Consider the following 19,711-nt stretch of genomic DNA (forward strand, 5'->3'; position numbering starts at 1 on the left):
AGATACTTTTAATACAAAATCAGTAGAATAAGAGCTGCAGAATCATGAGTTGAATGCTTGACATATAATAGGTATCCCATAAATACAATTTTTCCCCCTCTTTTTTCCATGCTCTTTAAGTGGAAAGCTTCCCAACAGGCAGTGAAACAGCCTTAGAAACAGAAATTTTATTGTTTATTCTAATATCTTCCTATTAAAAATGACTTTTTTCTCTTTATCATTAGTAATTGCATTGTCAATTCTTAAAGAAATTTTTTAGGACAGTTATTCTTACTGGCCAATTTTCCCAGGGCTCAATGTTGTTCCGATCACTTGATACTGTTTTTTCTTTTGTATGTGTGTGTCCAGCTGTCCATTTCCTAAACTTCCATCCCAAATGGAAGCTCTGTATGTATGCAGTTAAATAGTGACTGTCCACTTCCCCCTTCTCTTAGCCACTGGTGACTTCTATTCTACTTTGTATCTCCATGAATTTGCCTGTTTTGAGTACCACGTATAAGTGGAACCATATAATATTTCTCCTTTTGTGTCTGGCTTATTTCACTAAGTATGTCTTCAAGGTCCACCCATGTAGCATGTGTCAGAATTTCGTTCTTTTAGGCTGAATAGTATTGCACTGTATTTTGTTTATCCGTTCATCTGTTGGTGGAGATTTGGCTGTTGTGAATAATGCTGCTCTGAGCATGGATGTACAGATGTCTGCTTGAATCCCTGCTTTCAGTTCTTTTATGTGCGTATTCAGCACATAGTGGTGGAGTTCCTGGGTCATGGGGCAGTTTTATGTCTGACTTTGTGAGAGGCTGTCAGACTTGTCCACAGTGGCTACGTCGTTTCATTTCGCATCGCCGTGGGCACCGCTATGCATAAGGGTTCCCATTTCCCCACATCCCCGGCTGGTTGCCTCTTCCTTTTTAATGCGAAATCGTGTCTCGCTGTGATTTCATGTGCCGCTCCCTAATGATGCTGAGCGGTTTTTCATGTGCTTTCTGGCCATTTATATATCTTCTTTGGAGAAATGTCTCTTTGAATCCTTTGCCCATTTTTGAATTGGATTATTATTTTTTTGTTGTTGAGAGGTAGGACCCCTTTATATATTCTGGATATTAATCCCTTATTAGATACGTCCTTCCATTTCTATCAGGTTAATTTCATCCAATTAGTTAATTAATTAATTAGTTCATTTTATATATTTTTCTTCTCTGGAAGTTTTATCGGGTTCTTTTTTGTATACCACTTCTTTCCTTTGCTATGTTGATGATTCCTTGTACATTCTTGAGCATACTTAAAATAGCTTATATAATTTCCACATTTTCATTTGACTGAGTTTTCTCCTAGTTAAGTGTCACTTCTTCCTGCTTCGTGTCACATCTGGTAATTTTTGATTGAATGCTTAGTATTATGAATTTTATATTGTTGAATGCCAGGTTTTGTCATACTCCTGTTAAAGAATATTGGACTTGATTCCATTAGAGGTTACGTCTGGATCAATTTTATTCTTCTGTGGCTTGTTTTTTAAGTTGTTATTGGATGGATTTAGGATAGTCTTTTGGGGTGGTGTAGCCCCATCACCAAGGCCTAAACGCTCTGCTGCAAGGACTGTGCACTTTGGTATGAGCTCTTACAGCTGTGTGAGCTTTGAGAACCCTTCAACGTAGAGCTCTCAGTCACTTTTTGTCCAGCCTGGTGGGCAGCAGACCTCAGTGGACCCCATGCAGGTATCTAGCACTCTTTCTTCATATAGCTCCTCTACTCTGTCCTGCAAATTCTAGCTCCCACAGCCTGCCGGAATTCTGATTTCTGTCCCCTCAATTCAGTGAGATCACCGCCATCTTCCTGGGATCACCTTCTCTGCGCTGAGATCCAGAAACTGCCTTTAGACAGAAAGCCTATTTCGGTACCTGGAAAGTGCCCCTGGGTAGAAAGTTGAGGCAGATGTCTCTTTATCTAATTCGTGTTCTTTCTTAGAGATCATCATTCAGCGCTACCTGTGGCCTAATGTCCCAAATGTATTTTAAATATATTTTTCCAGTTTTCTAATTATTTACAACAGGAGTGTAAGTCTGGTTCCAGTTATTCCATCGTGACTGGAGGTGAAAGTCTTGGTGTGTCATTTTATTTTCAAAACTTTCCATCTAGAATTAGCCCAAAATGCCTTATCTGTGATCGTTAAAGAAGAGAGCCTGTTAATTTTGTTTGAAAAATTTAAAGGAACTTTTTAGAGTACAGTTTTTCAATTGTGTCATTAGTAAGAATTAAACTTCTCTACCATATTCTCCCTTTTGTATCATAGCCTATTGCCTTTTATAGTTAAGGGGGAAAAAAGTAGAATGTACTACTAATTGTTACATTTCTCATTTTTTAGACCTAAAGATTGTCTTCGGTCTATCATGAGGAGGGTGAACCATAAAGATCCTCATGTTGCTATGCAGGCTCTGACTGTGAGTGGTTTCATTTCAAGACCTACCGCAAAATTGTCTACCGAAATCGAGCCCTTTTAACTCCCTATTTTATACTTTTAGCTTCTAGGAGCATGTGTATCAAATTGTGGCAAAATTTTTCACTTAGAAGTATGTTCAAGAGATTTTGCTAGTGAAGTAAGCAACGTGTTAAACAAGGTAAGGAACATTATTTCTAGAAATGAATTAACACTGTCTTCTTTCTTCATATATTTTATTGTTCAGTTCTTCACATTTTAAATCACAAAGGACTAGTCTGTGCTTTTTTTTTTTTTTTTTTTTTAACTCTTTCTAGGCTATGTCTATCCCATGTATAAGTCCGTGTTAGGTTTTGCTGAAGAGACTACACATTTATATAACTTGGAGATTTGGTTTTGGTCAAGCCAAATTAGAATATATTTAACCTCTTTTCTTCACCATTCCTTTCTTCTGATGAAAAATATGTGTATTTCTCTATCTGATTAAGAGGTACCAGTTTACTTTAGGCACAGTTTTTATAACCATTTTTTTTTTAGTCACAGAGGTCATCTGCTTAACTGAATGTAGAGTTAAAAATTCAAATCCAGCAATTTAAGGAATTGAAAAATTTTAATTTACTAAGTAATATGTGAGCTTTCTCAGTAAAAATTCATGCATTCTAAAGGTAATTATTTCTGGCCTTTTTGGGGGGGATAATTATATATTAAAAAATGTTTTAAGTGTTAAAAGGGAAAATGCTTCATGTTTTTTGGAAAAAATGAGTATTTCCAGATTTTAGTAGGAAATAGTACATAAATAGGAATTTAAAATTCTGTACTCCTTTTAGAACATGGTTATGTGATAATTTTTTCCTGTTCTGCTTTATTCAGTTATTCAGTTATATTTAGGTATTTTGTGCTAATTATTTACCATTCTTTTGATGTCCTGAATGTCCATCAAAATGTACAACGGTTTATGAAGAGATTCTAATGTAATATTTTCCTTAATTGAAGATTTGTACTCAGTATTTAGTAACGTGAACAACTACTTTAAAAAGCAAACAGTTGCATATAGGAGAAAGAACTCTTTATTTTTCAAATATTTTACAGTGAACATATTGGTTTTGTACTTAAGGGGGAAATGTTATTTTGAAGAAATGAAGTTTCCAGGAATATCGGCATATAGTGGACCTCATGCCAGGCCTCAGATAATTAAGTAACTGGGTAAAATCATAGCCATGCACATTAAAAGTCAGGAATTAGGAATAAAGGAATTGTACTATTTATTCTCTCTTTCCAACTTATTTTTCATTGGTCTGCAAAAAAGAAAACAAACTTTTCTATGTCTTCCTCATAGACAATACTTGCTTAGTTGCAAAATACTCTGAAAAGTCCTGTCTTTCTGACCTCCAAAATAAGTCAGTATATATCTAGTGTTTTAATATGTTATGAGGTATGTGATGGTATCATCTATTTTTTTTCATAGTGTGGAAATAAAACTAGTTTATTTCTAGTAACCATCTGTATTTTCTTCTGTGTCATGTATAGCTAGGGATAATTTATGATTTAAAAAGAGATCTGCACCACTTTATAAGTTTTTTATTTACGGCATCTGTATTAAATCATTTGCCAGGAAATTAGTGCTTTTTTATTAATTTTTTTCTCTATTTTTAAGGGTCATCCTAAAGTGTGTGAAAAATTAAAGGCTCTTATGGTTGAATGGACGGATGAATTTAAGAATGATCCACAGCTTAGTCTAATATCAGCAATGATTAAGAACCTTAAGGAACAAGGTGTTACGTTTCCAGCTATTGGCTCTCAGGTATTTTATATAAATTTGTGCATGTGCTACAGTTCATTTCTCTAAAGTAGTCATGTTTATTTTTCTTTTTTTCCTCCAAACCCAGGTAGTTTTTAATACTCCAGAGGAATTTTTGTTAATAATAATAATCTTGCATATAAAGTTGCCAGAAAAATATAGTGGAATGTTAATGTGTTCCAACTTCCATTTCCCCACTGTTTCTCCTTCTTTATTAATGAATTCGTTTAACCTTTTTGCAATTAAAAAAATTTTAATATAATTTTAATAATACAGATGAAATTGCTTTATTAGGTAATACTGACATTCTTGTTAAATGCTCTTTGTGCTGTAATTTTATCTACAAAGAATGACAGCTCAAAAATCAGGTTTCCTTAAAATTTAAGGATGTGTTTAGAGGTTCTTTGGATTATGAAATTTATGAGCACCTGTATTAAAAAATGGTAGAGAGATAAAAGGGGGTCATTGGGAAGAGAAGTTCCCCTTAATAAGAGCTGACCAGCACATAAGTGTCTTCTTTCTTTTTCCTAATAAATATGATTGACTGAAAGGCTTAACTTGCCTTTAAAAAAAAATTATTTATGTAATGAGCTCAATCTCTAATTTATGTCATATAGGAAAAAAAAAAGGAAGATTATCTCTTTTATTCTTTTTCTATTCTGGTAACCATCCTTTAGGATGCCCAGCTAACTAAGCAGGCTTAAAGTGTGTGGTAACTTACTGCACTGTCTTTCCCCACTGTATGGCTTGGGGTAGAATATAATGAGTGATGTGAAAGCATGAGCAGAAAACTCTTAGTTGTAGAGGGCTCACATTCAGGGTTTTGACCGTTTCAAGGGAATTATGAAGTGATTCATCCAGACTTATCTAGACTTTCTTCCCAAGGCACTTCTAATTTATCTAAGTACTCTTGAGATGTGAAAACCTAGAAATATATTTTGGAGATGAAGTAAGGAGAGGGTATTTTTCTTCTTACTTGAAAAAACTTGGCTTATGAATAGTTTTACAATGATAAATTACATCTTTGAGAAGTAGTAATTCATAATTGATAGCTCATTTTTACTACCTCAGAATAATTTCTAAATCTGTATAATTAAGGAATAATTTTATGCAGAATAATCCAAGATATCTTATAAGAAGATATCCTTGACAATAGAAGCAATGTTTAATTATCGAAGAGTAGACTCACTATGGAGAACCGAAGAGTGTAGTTGCCTAGTGGAATGGCAGGTTCTGGATCCTGAGACCCTGTTCCGGAGCTTGTTACTTACAGTGTGGTTGGTTGGCCATCGTCATCACCACCTGGAAGCTTGTGAGAACTGTCACACCTCATTCACGGGTGGAGACGTGCCTCCAAGCAGTGGATTCATTGTCTCCGTTTTGACAAGACCCCCGATGACTGTTTTGAGCAGCACTGCTCTTGAGGACAGCTTTCAGTGCACGTGACAACTGCATTTCAGTCCACAAAGGAACTTGTGCCTGTACGAGAAGGAAGAAGAGTTAATGATCCGTTTGACACGTAGCTTTGTTTGGTTAACCTAGACTCTCAGATAGCTGTGGGAACAACTGTAGTGATCCTCTAATCTCATCCCCTCGTTTTACAGATGAGGATACTGAGGCCCAGAGTGCTTAAGTGACTTGCCCAGGGCCACAGCTCGTAGTTGCAGAGCTGGGACTAGGACACAGGCCTCCTGACTCTCAGTCCAGTGTTCCCTCCACTACACGATCCTGCCTTCCGTTTGATATTGAGGTTAGTAGATATGTGTCTGTCCGGACTAGGCTTTGAAGGACCAGAAGTGGAGTGAACACTGGCAAGAGCGTTTACGTGCTAACTGGTGTAGATGTGAGACTACGCTCCTGTTCAAAGGATTCAGGTTGTAGATCAGCAGTAGTACAGTTCAGAGTTACTTTTCTTTTTTTCATCTAGATCTTATAAAATATGTGAAAGCTCATTTTGTTATAGTTCCTGTCTTTCAACCACAAGAAATATGTAAAATGCGTATAAAGTAACCTATGATGAGGTAGAATGGTGATTTTTTTAATAGTAGTTTCTTAAGAAGTTTTCATTGAAAACCATGTTTGTAAAGAGCTTCATGTTTAATTTTTTTAAAAATCTATCATCTGGGATCAACTGCAGAAGTCCCTCCAAATCTTACAGTCACTTAGTTGCTTAAGCTGTTACTACGTTTTAATCAGACTAGACCTTTGTTAGCATATTTTTAAAAAAGTTTCTGGAAACAAGAGAATTTTTTAAAGTATATTTAAAGTATATTAAAGTATATTTTTTCATCCAAGTACAGAAGAAAATAATATAAAAATACTAAGAAAAGTGATACTTGAGTCACCTAACTCTTGCTGCTGTGGTTCTCTTAGCACTGACTTTGGAGGTCGCAGTGATGCTGGCACTGCTACTGTGTTTGACTGGTTAATCAGACAAGTAGCGTTGCTACACTTGGAACCTGATGATAGAAAGGCACTTTGAAAAGAGAGCGGTTCAGGAATGTAGGGCTTAATATAGCTTGTTTCTGCACTTCCTTCTTGACCAATAGAGATCCCTTCTCAGACCACAGAAGATCAATATGTCTATTTTGTGAAGTTCACAAATTGTGAAAAAAAAAATTCATATATAATGATAAAGGTTGCCTCTGATGAAGCGTAACGTTCAATTTTCAGAGGTGTATGATGATTAAAACATTTTTATTTAAGGAAGGTTACAACTAGAGGTGGGTCAGATTTAGAGTGCTTGAAGTTCTATTCAGTGAATATAAAAGCTCTCTTCTAATCAGCTTTGCTAAAAATAAATGCCTTGTGTATTTGTTTGACATTATAAATATATTAAGTGAAGACTATAGAACGGTATTTACTATAATGTTGAATATTTTGCCTTTCATTTACTCAGCAATCATTTATGATCGCTTGTAATATTTAGCCCCATATACCCTCAAGGAACATACAGCCTGGTTATGGAGACAGACATGTAAGCAGAGAATTATAATAGGCGCTGAGATTTATTGCCTGTCACTATGTACTGGGCAATGATCTAAGTGCTATGCATTTGGTAATTTGAATATTTTTTAGAATTTCATTTTTCTTAATTGATGGCTTTGGGAATTACAGTATACATTTGTAACTTGTCACAGTCTATTTTGAGTTAATAGCGAATTATTTCACGTAAAATGTAGAAACCTTGCAACTCTAGAGAGTTTATTTACTCCCTACTTCAGCATCCTTTATGCTGTAGTTATCACATGTGTGGCATATATCACCTCTGCATACATTTTAAAGCCCAGGAGACAACGTTATATACTCTGTGATTTAAACCCTGAATGGCCCTCATTGCATCTGATTTTGGAAGCTACGTGTGCTAATTTAATCCTCACGACAGCCTGTGGTGTGTGGGCCATTGTTGTCCTCATTTCGTAGATGAGGAACTTGAGGCACAAGGAGGCTTTTAGGCGCTCAGGGTTCGTGCGTTAGAAGGTGGTGCATCTGGGGTTTGAACCACATTAGCCTGACTCCCCATTAGCCTGACTCCCCAGCTTGCGTCCTTAACTGTCCTTAACTACCCGAATCATGATACCTTGTTTAAAAGTGTTACCAGAGGGGCACAGAGGAGGGAAGGCTTAATGAGAGGGTTTAGGAACGTTTCACTGAGAAAGTGATTTTTAGCTGTTCACTGACTGGTGGGTTGAATCTCACTAGGAAACAATGTGGATGGAGTACAGTGAGCCAGAGGGGAGGACGTCATGAGTAGAAGCAAATGTGTGTCACAGCGTGTGTGTGTGTGTGTGTGCACCAGCAGTTTCTGGTAACTGATAGAATGGTTGAAAAATGAGGCTGGAGTCTGATTGGCCTTGATGGCCACACAAAAACTCAGCAGCCATTAAGACTTTAGAAGCTTGTAATTCTGTAAGTGTGAATCAATGTATGTATTTATTGTACACTACCTCATATACAAAATATGTTTAAGAGGGACAGTAATATATTGTCAAAATTAGCTGCTAGTATTTTGGTTTAGAAAATAGTATAATTTTATGAGCATTTGTATTACTGTATATCAATCTGGATTCCTAAAGATAACATCCTGACTTTTGATCTGGAAGGAAACAGTAAAACTCTTGAATAGATATTTAAAAAATATAAAAACTGCTTGCTTTTAAAGTAGTCATCTCCTTCCCACTCTCAACTCCTTTTTGTTGAAATCTCCTCTAGTCTGTCTTCACTGGTTTGCATAGTGTCTGCTTCTAGTTTAGCCTCTTCACACAGACCTGGGAGAGTGTGGCTAGGCTGTTAACCCTAAGAAAACAAATGCTCTCAGTCTGTTCTCTCCAGCTCTACCTGTTCTCTGGCTCCTTTCAAAGAGGAGGCTGCTCAGGTCCGGATTTCTTTCTTGCTCAGAAGTCTGCGGTGGATTGATGGGAAGGGTCTTGTGAGTTCTTAGATTAGTTGGGGGTAGGAAAATTTGAGAACAACTTTCAAATATCATTTTCCCTTTTTTTGTGTTAGGCTGCAGAACAAGCAAAAGCAAGCCCAGCTCTGGTAGCCAAGGATCCTGGTACTGTGGCTAACAAAAAAGAAGAAGAAGATTTAGCGAAAGGTACATTTTTAAGTCCCTGATCATGGAAAGAAGATAGGTCTCTTACTTGATGTTTATTTTCCCCCAAGATATTTAAAAATAAAAGAAATAGGAGTTCACAGCTGAAGTTGAAATCTACTTGTTCTCCTTTGTTCCTCTCTTCAGTGTCACTTTTTTCCTCTCCTCTTCCGAGGCAACTGCTATCATGTATGTCCGTTCAGTCTATGTTTCTATAATGTTTTTACTACACTATCTATGTGTCCATAAACAATACCAAATACTTTTTTGTGTCCAACAAATTCTTTTTCATAAATAGTGTACTCTAGGTATCATCTACAACTTGTTTTTTTCATGCAACAATATGTTTGAGATCTGTTCATAATGAGATGTATATCAGGTTCATCTGTTTTAACTGCTGTGTAATATTCCAGTGAACTAATAAATACCTGCTGTAATTTATCCTCCTACTGATGGACAGCTGGGTTTTCTGGTTTTTTTTTACTTTAACAAGTAAGCTGCACTGAGTATCCTTGTCCACCTTCTCTTGTGTGTGTGTGTGTGTGTGTGTGAGAGAGAGAGATTTTGTTTCATGGTATTGCTGGCTTATGGAGTAGGTACATCTTTAACTTTGCTAAATAGTTGTAGTATTTCCTTTTCCATCAGCAGTGTATGAAAGCTCTTATTATTCACTTATTCTTTTTAGTCTCATGACATTTGGTATTGTCAGAGTTTAATATTTGTGAATCTGATGGGTTTGAAATGATACCTAATTGTTTTTAATTTTTATTTTCTTTATTACTAGTGAGGTTCAGTCCTTTTTTGTACGTTTATTAGCTGTTCTCATTGTCTCTCTTGCTATTTTTTTCTAATAATGATGTATAGAACATCTTTATTTTGGATATTAATCTTTTGCCTGTTACATCTGTTATAGATATCTACTCTTGGGTTTTGGCTTACAATTTAACTTTGATAATGGCATGTTTTATTAAACAAGTTTTAAATTTTCATGTAGTCAAAATTTTTGCTTTTCTTTTATGGTTTTGGGTTTTTTTTTAATGTCTTAAGATATTTTCCTCTCCCCCAGGATCCTGAAAGATATTTTTCTATGATAATTTTAAAGTTTTATTTTCCCATCTGGTCTTTTATTCATCTAGAACAGAGATGGAAGGGAAGACGGGGTTATATGTTGCACTGAAAGCAGGGTAGTCAATTCATTAAGATTATGTTACAGAGCCTGTGTGACACATGGTGATGGCCTGTATTAAGGGAAGAGATAGAGCAGACACATTTGAAATCTATTTTTGGGAATTTGTTAGGTGAGACTTTACTGTAGTTATTTCCAAATTCCAGTTCTTAGATTGATTACCTAAGAACGACCTTTGGAACAATAAAATGTAGGTTCTCAGATACTACCTTTGAGACTCCTATTTAGTAAGCCCCCAGTGAAGGACTCAAGCTTGGGACTTTGGACTTCTGAAGTGATTTTGATTATTATTTGGCAAACTTAAGCTATAGAAATACATTGAAAAGATGAAAGAAAATATAAAATATCTGCAGCTAAATTAAACAAAATTGATTTGAGTTTATATCTTTTTATTACCCAGAATATTTAAAATTGTACCTGTTCAGTAAAAATAGTCATCATGCTGTTCAGTTTTTTTTTTTTTTAATTTATTTATTTTTTAAGCTCTCAGTGTGAATGAATGAATAAAATTGATGACATTATTTTTGTTCAATATATTATATCAGGATATGTCCTGGTTTCCCTCTACATTATTAGAAGAAGAATACTTTTTACCTTCAGATATCTTTTTGTACTGCTTAGGATTGCTGGGTATATTAACATTTTGGGTCTTTTTAAACTTATTTTCCAGCCATTGAGTTGTCGCTGAAGGAACAAAGGCAGCAGTCAACCACCCTTTCCAGTTTGTATCCAAGCACATCTAATCTCTTAACTAACCACCAACACGAAGGCCGAAAAGTTCGTGCTATATACGACTTTGAAGCTGCTGAAGATAACGAACTTACTTTTAAAGCTGGAGAAATTATTACAGTTCTTGATGACAGGTGATGGTTACTATTAAATTGAACATTCATTTGAAAATATATAACATATTCTGTGTTTCATATTATTCTTGCTGAATGCCTTATCAAACGTAATAAAATCAAATATTGACGCAGGTAGTTTCTCTGTAGGACAGTCAGTTGTTGCTTTGCTTGTGTCATACTGTCTGGATTCGTATATTGTAACTTAATTTTTCCTCATCTATCATTTAAATGGGTTTTATATGTCTTGGAAGCCTAGTTTACTCTATTCATTTTTGGTTCCATCTTATAATATAGATTGTTAAATTGGTAAAAAAAAAAAAGGTTAAGACTTTAGAAAATACACCAAATATATATATATATGTATTTATATATATGGAATTTAAAAGAAATACATAATATAGTGAATTAATTTATTTGCACAGAATAGTATATCAGTGTGGAACAAATTCATTTTACATGGTGTTATATACATTATATCATAGGGGAGGTGATACAGTGCATCTGTTTTTTTACTACAGCTTTATGTTTACTTGAAAATTAGTTGTTACTGATGATTATTACTCATAATGAAGTGTTAAAATTTGCAAGTGGTTTTTTAAAAAAAATATTTATTTATTTATTTATTTATTTTAAAGGGAGAGCTGACCTGGCAGTTTTTTTTTTTTTTTAATATATTTTTATTTATTTTAATTTTTGGCTGTGTTGGGTCTTCGTTGCTGCATGTGGGCTTTCTCTAGTTGCGGTGAGCAGGGGCTACTCTTTGTTGCGGTGCGTGGGCTTCTCATTGTGGTGGCTTCTCTTGTTGCGGAGCACGGGCTCTAGGTGTGCAGGCTTCAGTAATTGTGGCACGCGGGCTCAGTAGCTGTGTCTCATGGGCTCTAGTGCGCGGGCTCAGTACTTGTGGCGCATGGGCTTAGTTGCTTCGCGGCATGTGGGATCTTCCTGGACCAGGGCTTGAACCTGTCTCCCCTGCCTTGGCAGGCGGATTCTTAACCGCTGTGCCACCAGGGAAGCCTAAATCTTTATTTTTGAGGTCGGATAAATGCACTAGGTTTTTTTATTTGTTTCGTTTTAATATTTATGTATTTATTTATTTGGTTGCACTGGGTCTTAGTTGCAGCAGGCGGGCTCCTCAGTGTGGCTCACTGACTCCTTAGTTGCAGCACACGGGCTCCTTAGTTGTGGCAGGTGGGCTCCTTAGTTGTGGCTCCAGGCCTTCTTAGTTGCGGCACATGGGCTCCTTAGTTGTGGTGTGTGAACTCTTGGTTGCGGCATGCGTGTGGAATCTAGTTCCCTGACCAGGGATTGAACCTGGGCCCCCTGCATTGGGAGCACCAAGTCTTATCCACTGCACCACCAGGGAAGTCCCTGATGTGGTTTTTAAAGATCAGTTCAAATACATTTAAGATTATTCATATAGTATCACACTTACATGCTAATATGTTTTCTTGAGTGGAAGGAAATGAAGTAAAGTTTGAGCTGGTTAGCTGGAAGTTGCACAAAACCTTGATCATTCATTCATTCAAAAAGTATTTATTGAGCACTTGCTAGCTTTCCTTATCCTAGGTGCTGGGGATCCAGTGGTTAGCGTGGGTAAGCACCCAGGAGTGTGTTCCTTGTGAACATTTTGTGCTGTAAATGGTGTTACTGTCATGTGTGTTCTCTTGTTGGGGGGGAAAGTTTCCTAATGTGTGCTAGAAAGAGCACTGATTTAGGAATGGAGGTCTGGTTTCAGAGCCTACTGTCTATCTTATTATAAAGGATTCTCACGCGGGAGCCTATAAACATTGGAAGTTGACAGTTTTCAAGTGTCGGGACCTCTGTTTGAGGGAGAGAGTTCAGAGCCTTGTACTAGATCCTCGAAGCGTTCGCCAGCCTTCCAGAATATGAGAAAGAACTGTGTGTTTAATAGCGTCTTATCTTCTCTGAGGCCTCATCTCTAATTTGTAATAAGGACACATTCACTTCCTCCATTGGAGTGTTGTGAGCTTCAGATCTGGTAATAATATAGGTTAAACACTATCAAAGGTAAAGATACATAGAAATAAAAATTCTTTGTTATAGTAAAGCATTCTTTCTTGTTTCTCTTAGTGACCCCAACTGGTGGAAAGGTGAAACCCATCAAGGCATGGGGTTATTCCCCTCTAATTTTGTGACTGCGGATCTCACTGCTGAACCAGAAATGAGTAAGTGTTTTCCAGCCTGTCAGTGGATGACACTCTACAATTCTCTCTAAAATTCAGCTTTCTGGAGCAGAGGCTCTCCGAGGTTAGTGCCTCCAAGGCGTTTATTCAAAATGCAGCTCCCCAGTCACGTCATTTATGAGGAGTGATCTAATCATCTAAGAATTGAAATCATCTGTCTACCAAGACTATCTTAGGACGGACTATGGGCTTTTCTTTAGGGAAAAAAAAATATATATATATATGTGTATATATATATATATATATATATATATATATGTGTGTGTGTATATATATATATGTATGTATGTATGTATATATATGTCATTGTAAAAATGCAGATTAAGAAGTGTTATAGAATTTATGCATTATGTATTTTTGGTATCATCAGTTGATGAAAGGGTGACAAATGCAGTGTAACCTTATAGAGAGTTCTTCCTATTCAAAGGTTAGCTCATTTCTCTAGTGTCCAGCCCCAAATTTGGAAGCAGTGGCCTCTTAGCAACTTAATGGCTTTTCTAAGCCACCATGTCAGATATTCAGAAGGAGCCATAACGAATCATGTCAATAATTTTTTGAGTTTCAAACCTTTGCTGACTAGGAGGAACAGACTAGAATGTGGGGCGAAGAAGGAAAAGTGATATTACTGGCAGGCGTAATCATTGCAGGACATTTAACTGCCAGTAGTTGATCGAAATGTTGGTAGGCAGTTCACTGTATTTCTAGGCAATACTGTAATGAATCTTCATAATGATGAGTTTGTGGCATCAAGATTAAGTCACAACCTTCCTCTTTTTAAGGAAACAGAAATATGTTCTAATCTAGAAGGATTTCTGTAGCGACTGAAATGGTTAGAATTTTAAGACTTTTTTTGTATGTAAGTTGGTAAGCTACAGTTATCTTGGCAAAATATCTCATCTTTCTATAATGCCAGGTAGAAGAGATCAAAGAAAGTTATAAATCACGATCTGCTTTGGTCATTTTCAGTTTATAGGAATTTTAAGAAAAGATCTTTGTCTCAGTTGTCTTTTTATTTCTAACAGTACTTGGTACTGAATCTTATCCAGAGTACAGACTATATAAATGTTTATACAATAAATGAAGCGTAAGTGTCTGTGTATTAACAGTAAAGATACACTTTTCTTTGAAAACATAAAAATGCTTCTCTTTCAAGAGAAGGCTTTAATAACAGACCAGATGTTACAGATCTTTGATAAAGTAATGCCCTCTCCTAGTTATTGTCGGGATGTCTTGTGTCACTTGTATAGAGACAGATTGTGATACGCATTCCTTTAATAAAGTTCTCTTTGGTAAACTCAGAAAACGTCCTGTGGAACCTTGTTTAGATGGCAGCGCATAACGTGCTAACTTTTTAATCTGGGCTGATGGTGGTGAGGGATTTTGCTTGATTTTTGGGTTTGGGTTTTTTTTTTTTTTTTTTTAATCTTGAAATCGCTGTTGGGAAGGATGGAATTGTCTTGGACTTCCATTCAAGAGGAGATCCAAGATCTCAGGTAGATAAAGTAGCCATCTCATCTTTTTTTTCCCATTACATAGCAATGTAGCCTTAAAATGAATATTCTAGTTATTTTCATGTGTTTCACTCTGGACTGGACCATGTAAAAGAGAAACTAGAGCATCAGAGCTTATACAGTGGAGCTACAGTTCTCAAGCTTGGAAAATGAGTGTTAGCAAGATCCTTGTAGCATCGTTCTTTATAAGGAAACAGAAGCCCATTTCACTGAATGTCAATTAGAAGTGCCTGACCTACTTAGCTTGTTTTCGTTTTGGAGAGGCAGTAAGATTTCGTGCAAACACTGTATTTTATATATGTATATGCATAAACACATCTGTGTGTATGTGTAAAATATTATTTATACACACATACACATAATATACACACAAACATACACATACATACAAAGTAACAGTATTAGTCCCTGAGAGAAAAAGCACTACAAACTTGTGCGTGGTCAGCTGCTAGGATGTGAAGTCTACCATGTGTTTTCTTATGGGTAGCAGCCAATGCAGTGCTGTCCCAACTTTCTGCTTGTTAATAGCTCAAGATATAAAAAGCAAAAATATGTATAGCATATGGCTCTTTTTCTTCAATGGGAAAGTGAAATCAGCTGAAACTGGTCTTGTATGTAGAATTTTACTTTATGGTGACTTGTGTGGGATGAATATATTCCTTATATTGGAAATTAAACTGTTTTCCATTTATATTCTATAGCATAGAATACATAAGTGATATGACTTCTTGTTCTCAGAGTAAAATCACAGGCCAGATTCCAGTAGTGTGGGCTAATAGAGCTAGAATGATTGGCATTCAAATCCAGGCTTTGCCATTTATTAGCTTTCTCCTACGCAAGCGTTTTTAATCTTTCTAAGCCACTGCTAACCTCATTTACAAGATGGGCATATCTCATAGGACTGTATTGGAGATTCATTGGGGGAAATGCAATATTCCATTAAGCATATTTAATAGTTTAATATTATTTCCCTTCCTTAATTCTGCCCCTTTCCCATCCCCCTGATTCTTAATTTTTATGAATACTGATTGACTACATTGATATCAGGATGAAAAAATCCAAAAAGGAAGTTCATTCCTTTAAAGCTGTATGTGTTTCTCAGTATTACTTTGGAGAAGATTAATTACTATGTTAATCATAACCTTATATTTGCTGGTTAATGTTACATTGAATCTTTTTAAAGATTGCTTTGTTGAGCAAGAGAAATACGTGCTTCTGGTTTGCAGATCCCTTAATAACCACCTTTTCAATTGCAAGAATGATGTAACTAAAAAATACAGACTGATTTAGTGGAAAATTCAGATCCCTGCCAAGGCCACTTGTAAAGCTCTCCGCTGGCCTGGATGTCATTCACTTAGTTAAAAAAAAAAGACTGAGTGGCGTGCGGGGAATATATAGCTAACTTCCCAATTCATTACATTGAAAGAGCGTGGCCTGTGCAAAAGTGGAGATTTTTCTTTGAAAGGACTGGTAATTTGAAAAGAGGATTTATTTTCAATAGCAGAATTCATTTATGCCATTGTAAAGCTTTGCTTTCTGTTCAGCAGTTTACTAAACTCTCATATGTAATAGGTGATTAATCTTTGTTCCAGAAATATAGTTCTTATTTTTAGTGAAGTATCTGTTATGGAAAACATAAAATCTTCAGAAGAAAAAATTAAGAAGTCTTCACAGAATTTCATAATGTCATGTTCTGTCATGGTTGCCTAAATCTGCAACCTAATTATCCCTTAAACTGAGTTTCTCAGATTGAAGGGAATACAAGAAAAACCCAAGTTCTCTCCTTAAACTTAAAGTGCTTTTAAATAAAATGTTAAATTTATAAGGAAACGACAAATGTTACATGTTTTACAGTTAAAACGGAGAAGAAGACGGTACAGTTTAGTGACGATGTTCAGGTAGAGACGCTAGAACCAGAGCCGGAACAAGCCTGCATTGATGAGGTGAGTGGTTTCCTGCCTGAGAGCATCATACGTTCAGTACTGAAGTTGCAATGGTTTTCTTTTCTCATTTAAAAAAATTCAGTACTTGATTAATGCATGTGTTTTGTTGTTGTACAACTTCAAACAATACAGACGAAGCAAAGATTCTCCTGGAAAGTTCCTCCCTAGTCCCATTTTTACCATGTCAGTACGTATAGTTGTACCTCATTATTTTAATTCCTGCTTAATATTCCATAGAATGGACTTATCATGACTTCATTATTCTGTTGTTGGACGGTTAGGTTGTTTTCAGTTCTTTGTGTGTTTTTTGCTATTACAAACACTATTATAATGAGACTTTTTGGGTATATTCAAAAGAATGTGTGACTTTTTTTTTTTTTTTAACATCTTTATCAGATTATAATTGCTTTACAATGTTGTGTTAGTTTCTGCTGTACAACAAAGTGAATCAGCTCTATGTATACATATATCCCCTCCCTCTTGAGCCTCCCTCCCACCCTCCCCATCCCACCCCTCTAGGTCGTGTGTGACTTTTATTTTTAAATGCTCTGGAAATTATATTCTTTGTAACATTTTAAACTAATGATGAAAAATGAGATGTCATCTTTAAACTATGTGAGGGGATTTGTAGGTTTTTAGCCTTTTTTTAGGGGAACCAGAAGCAGAAAGTTTGAAGAGCACTGTTTTAGCGAAACGGTTGTAGAAGCTGTGCTGAGAGCCCCCAGAGAATGTACTGGAGTTAGGGAAATTTAGGTTTGGCTATAGCATTCCATCGGAAAATGCATGCATTTTCTAGGGTCAGGCTAGCGGTCTATCTAGAAACCTCATTTCTCTGATAGTAGATAATTTCAAATAGGTTGTAGAATTCTGTAAACAAAGAGAAGAGAAATTATCCATGTGTTAGTTGACTCTCACTCTCATTTTACTCCCCTCCCCTTCTTTTTTTGGCTGTAGGCAAACTTTTCTGACATGTGCCTTCTTTTTTAGACTACTTAAAATGAAAATTGTGAATCTTTCACGTTGGAAAATAATATCTATTTCTAAATATGGAATTCTTTTGACTTCAGAAGAGTGTTTTAATATACGTGTGTCGTTTTCACTCTCTGGTGATTAATTCATCTCTCAAACTGTTATCCTTCTGTACAGAGTATTGAGTTTTGTTTTGGTATAAATAACTACTTTGCTTAGAATTGGTAGTCTTTAAATTATTCACCTAAGTAACTATGCTTAGTAGCATAACCATATAAAAACCATGAATGGAGAAAAGCTTGTAATTATTACAGTAATATTCTTTGGTACATGAGATGTATATTTTGGTTTTTTAAAACTTACGTATAGATACATCTCTACTAATATAATATATAGATGTATTTATGTAATGATGCCTTCATTAGTTCTGTTGGTCTTACAGCAAAAGATTCTGAAATAGATCTGAGTCATTGCTTTGAGATGCCTTCCAGCCTTTCACATAGGAGAATAGAGAAGCCACAAATCTTCCTCCTTTATTTGATGACAAAGTGAAACATTGGTGGAAAGAGAATGTAGAGTAAATCCTTCTGGTGCTACTTAGAAGAACAGCTGTACCAGAGCCGAGCTGTGCCTTTCTGAAACAGCTGCTCTTTTCTCCCTGGTAGAGAAGTAGTAACGGAGCTGTTAGTCACAAGTACTGCCAGCTTGAGAGAGAGGTTACACCTGTCAGCATGGCAAGACTACAGCTGCCCCAAAACAAAGTGACACAGAAGTCCACTAGCATGACTTAAGAGATTAAAGAACTCACATGTTGTAAGTTTAAATGTTGCTCTATTTCTTCTCATCTAAGAGAATTTCTGGTAGCCGTTTCAAAAGGGCTCTGACTTCACATGATAGTAAAGAGAATACACAGACAGTAAATACATAGAAGCGAAATTGAAGTCTTCCTATCTGTGCATTACAGGATTAGCCACTATCTAACTAATGAAGTGAGAAGGTATTGTTGCATAATGGTTTGTTACTTTTTATAGTAACTGTTTAATTCCTGTAGGATAAAATGGACCAATTGCTGCAGATGTTGCAAAGTACAGATCCCAGTGATGATCAACCAGATCTTCCAGAGTTACTTCATCTTGAAGGTAAACCTTGCTTTCCATTTCCCTTGCAAATAAAGAATAATTAGGGGTTATATCTAGTGTTCTGTTACAGCATGGTTTTATATTTAAATCAAATTGAAAATGATATAAACAATGTTAACATTTCTGACTCTTCTGTGACCAGTCTCACATTTATATGCAGTTTAATTAAACCTTTGGTAGAATTCAAATTCTTATACTTTTCTACCCAAATTAAATATTTTATTCAACGTTTAAAATGTTGTAAAATGAAAATTGGTATTAAAAATTTCTGAGATCAATACAATCAATCTAAAGTATTGATTTTATAAATAGCTAGGAAAATCAGTCTTGGGTTCTGTGGGCTAAGATTAATTAATAGAATTTTTATTATTCCAAGTTAGATCTTTTATTCCTTAAACTACATGAATATCCATCAGAGAGTTGCTTTCTTTTGCTGCATTTTCTTATATTTCTTTAAATCTTGTCATCTTAGCCATGTGTCACCAGATGGGACCTCTCATTGATGAGAAGCTGGAAGATATTGACAGGTAAAAAAACATGCGCTCCATCTGTATTGTGTACCTTCTTCCCCATAGATCTCTCTAAACTGCATATTGGAATACAGCTGCCTTGTATTTTATTTTATTTTCATTTTAAAGATATGCCAGTTCTCATTCACTTGTTTTCTACTTGATGTGGGAATTAAAATTAGACTCATCTGCCCCCCCTCCCGCTTTTAAGTGAGGATTTATTTGACTTTCACTATGTTAGTCTGTTTTAAAAATCAGGGTTAACTATTATAATCATATTTGCTGTAAGCGGCATCATCAGGGCCCACACATGACCCATCTGTTATTAACGAGGGAAACCTGGATATTTTGAGGTAAAGTCAAGTACAGTAAGCTAGAGTCCTTCCAGCACAGCACCTAAATCTGAAACAGTTTTGGTTGCCTTGGAGCTACACTATAGGATATTTTTTTTTTGTTACAAGGTTAAATTTTTAATAATGTCTACTTATACCACTCTTTGCTATCTTTGCTATTTTGATGCATCTTATTATTTAGAACATTATATCATTTAAATAGCAGTTATGTGTCACATCATTGTAT

General features: G+C 35.7%; 1 protein-coding gene across 1 annotated transcript in view; it reads left to right on the forward strand.

Moving 5' to 3' along the window:
* Positions 1-19,711, forward strand: part of STAM (signal transducing adaptor molecule) — a 68,310-nt gene that overhangs the window by 31,097 nt on the left and 17,502 nt on the right. The window contains exons 3-11 of the mRNA XM_082452872.1: positions 2,363-2,438; positions 2,520-2,615; positions 4,089-4,235; positions 8,739-8,829; positions 10,683-10,875; positions 12,949-13,043; positions 16,427-16,515; positions 18,536-18,623; positions 19,096-19,150. Coding sequence (XP_082308998.1) covers positions 2,363-2,438; positions 2,520-2,615; positions 4,089-4,235; positions 8,739-8,829; positions 10,683-10,875; positions 12,949-13,043; positions 16,427-16,515; positions 18,536-18,623; positions 19,096-19,150 — 930 coding nt within the window. The remainder of the gene's footprint in view (positions 1-2,362; positions 2,439-2,519; positions 2,616-4,088; positions 4,236-8,738; positions 8,830-10,682; positions 10,876-12,948; positions 13,044-16,426; positions 16,516-18,535; positions 18,624-19,095; positions 19,151-19,711) is intronic.

The sequence above is a fragment of the Balaenoptera physalus genome, assembly GCF_965194825.1.
Source record: "Balaenoptera physalus genome assembly, chromosome: 2".
NCBI lineage: Eukaryota > Metazoa > Chordata > Mammalia > Artiodactyla > Balaenopteridae > Balaenoptera > Balaenoptera physalus.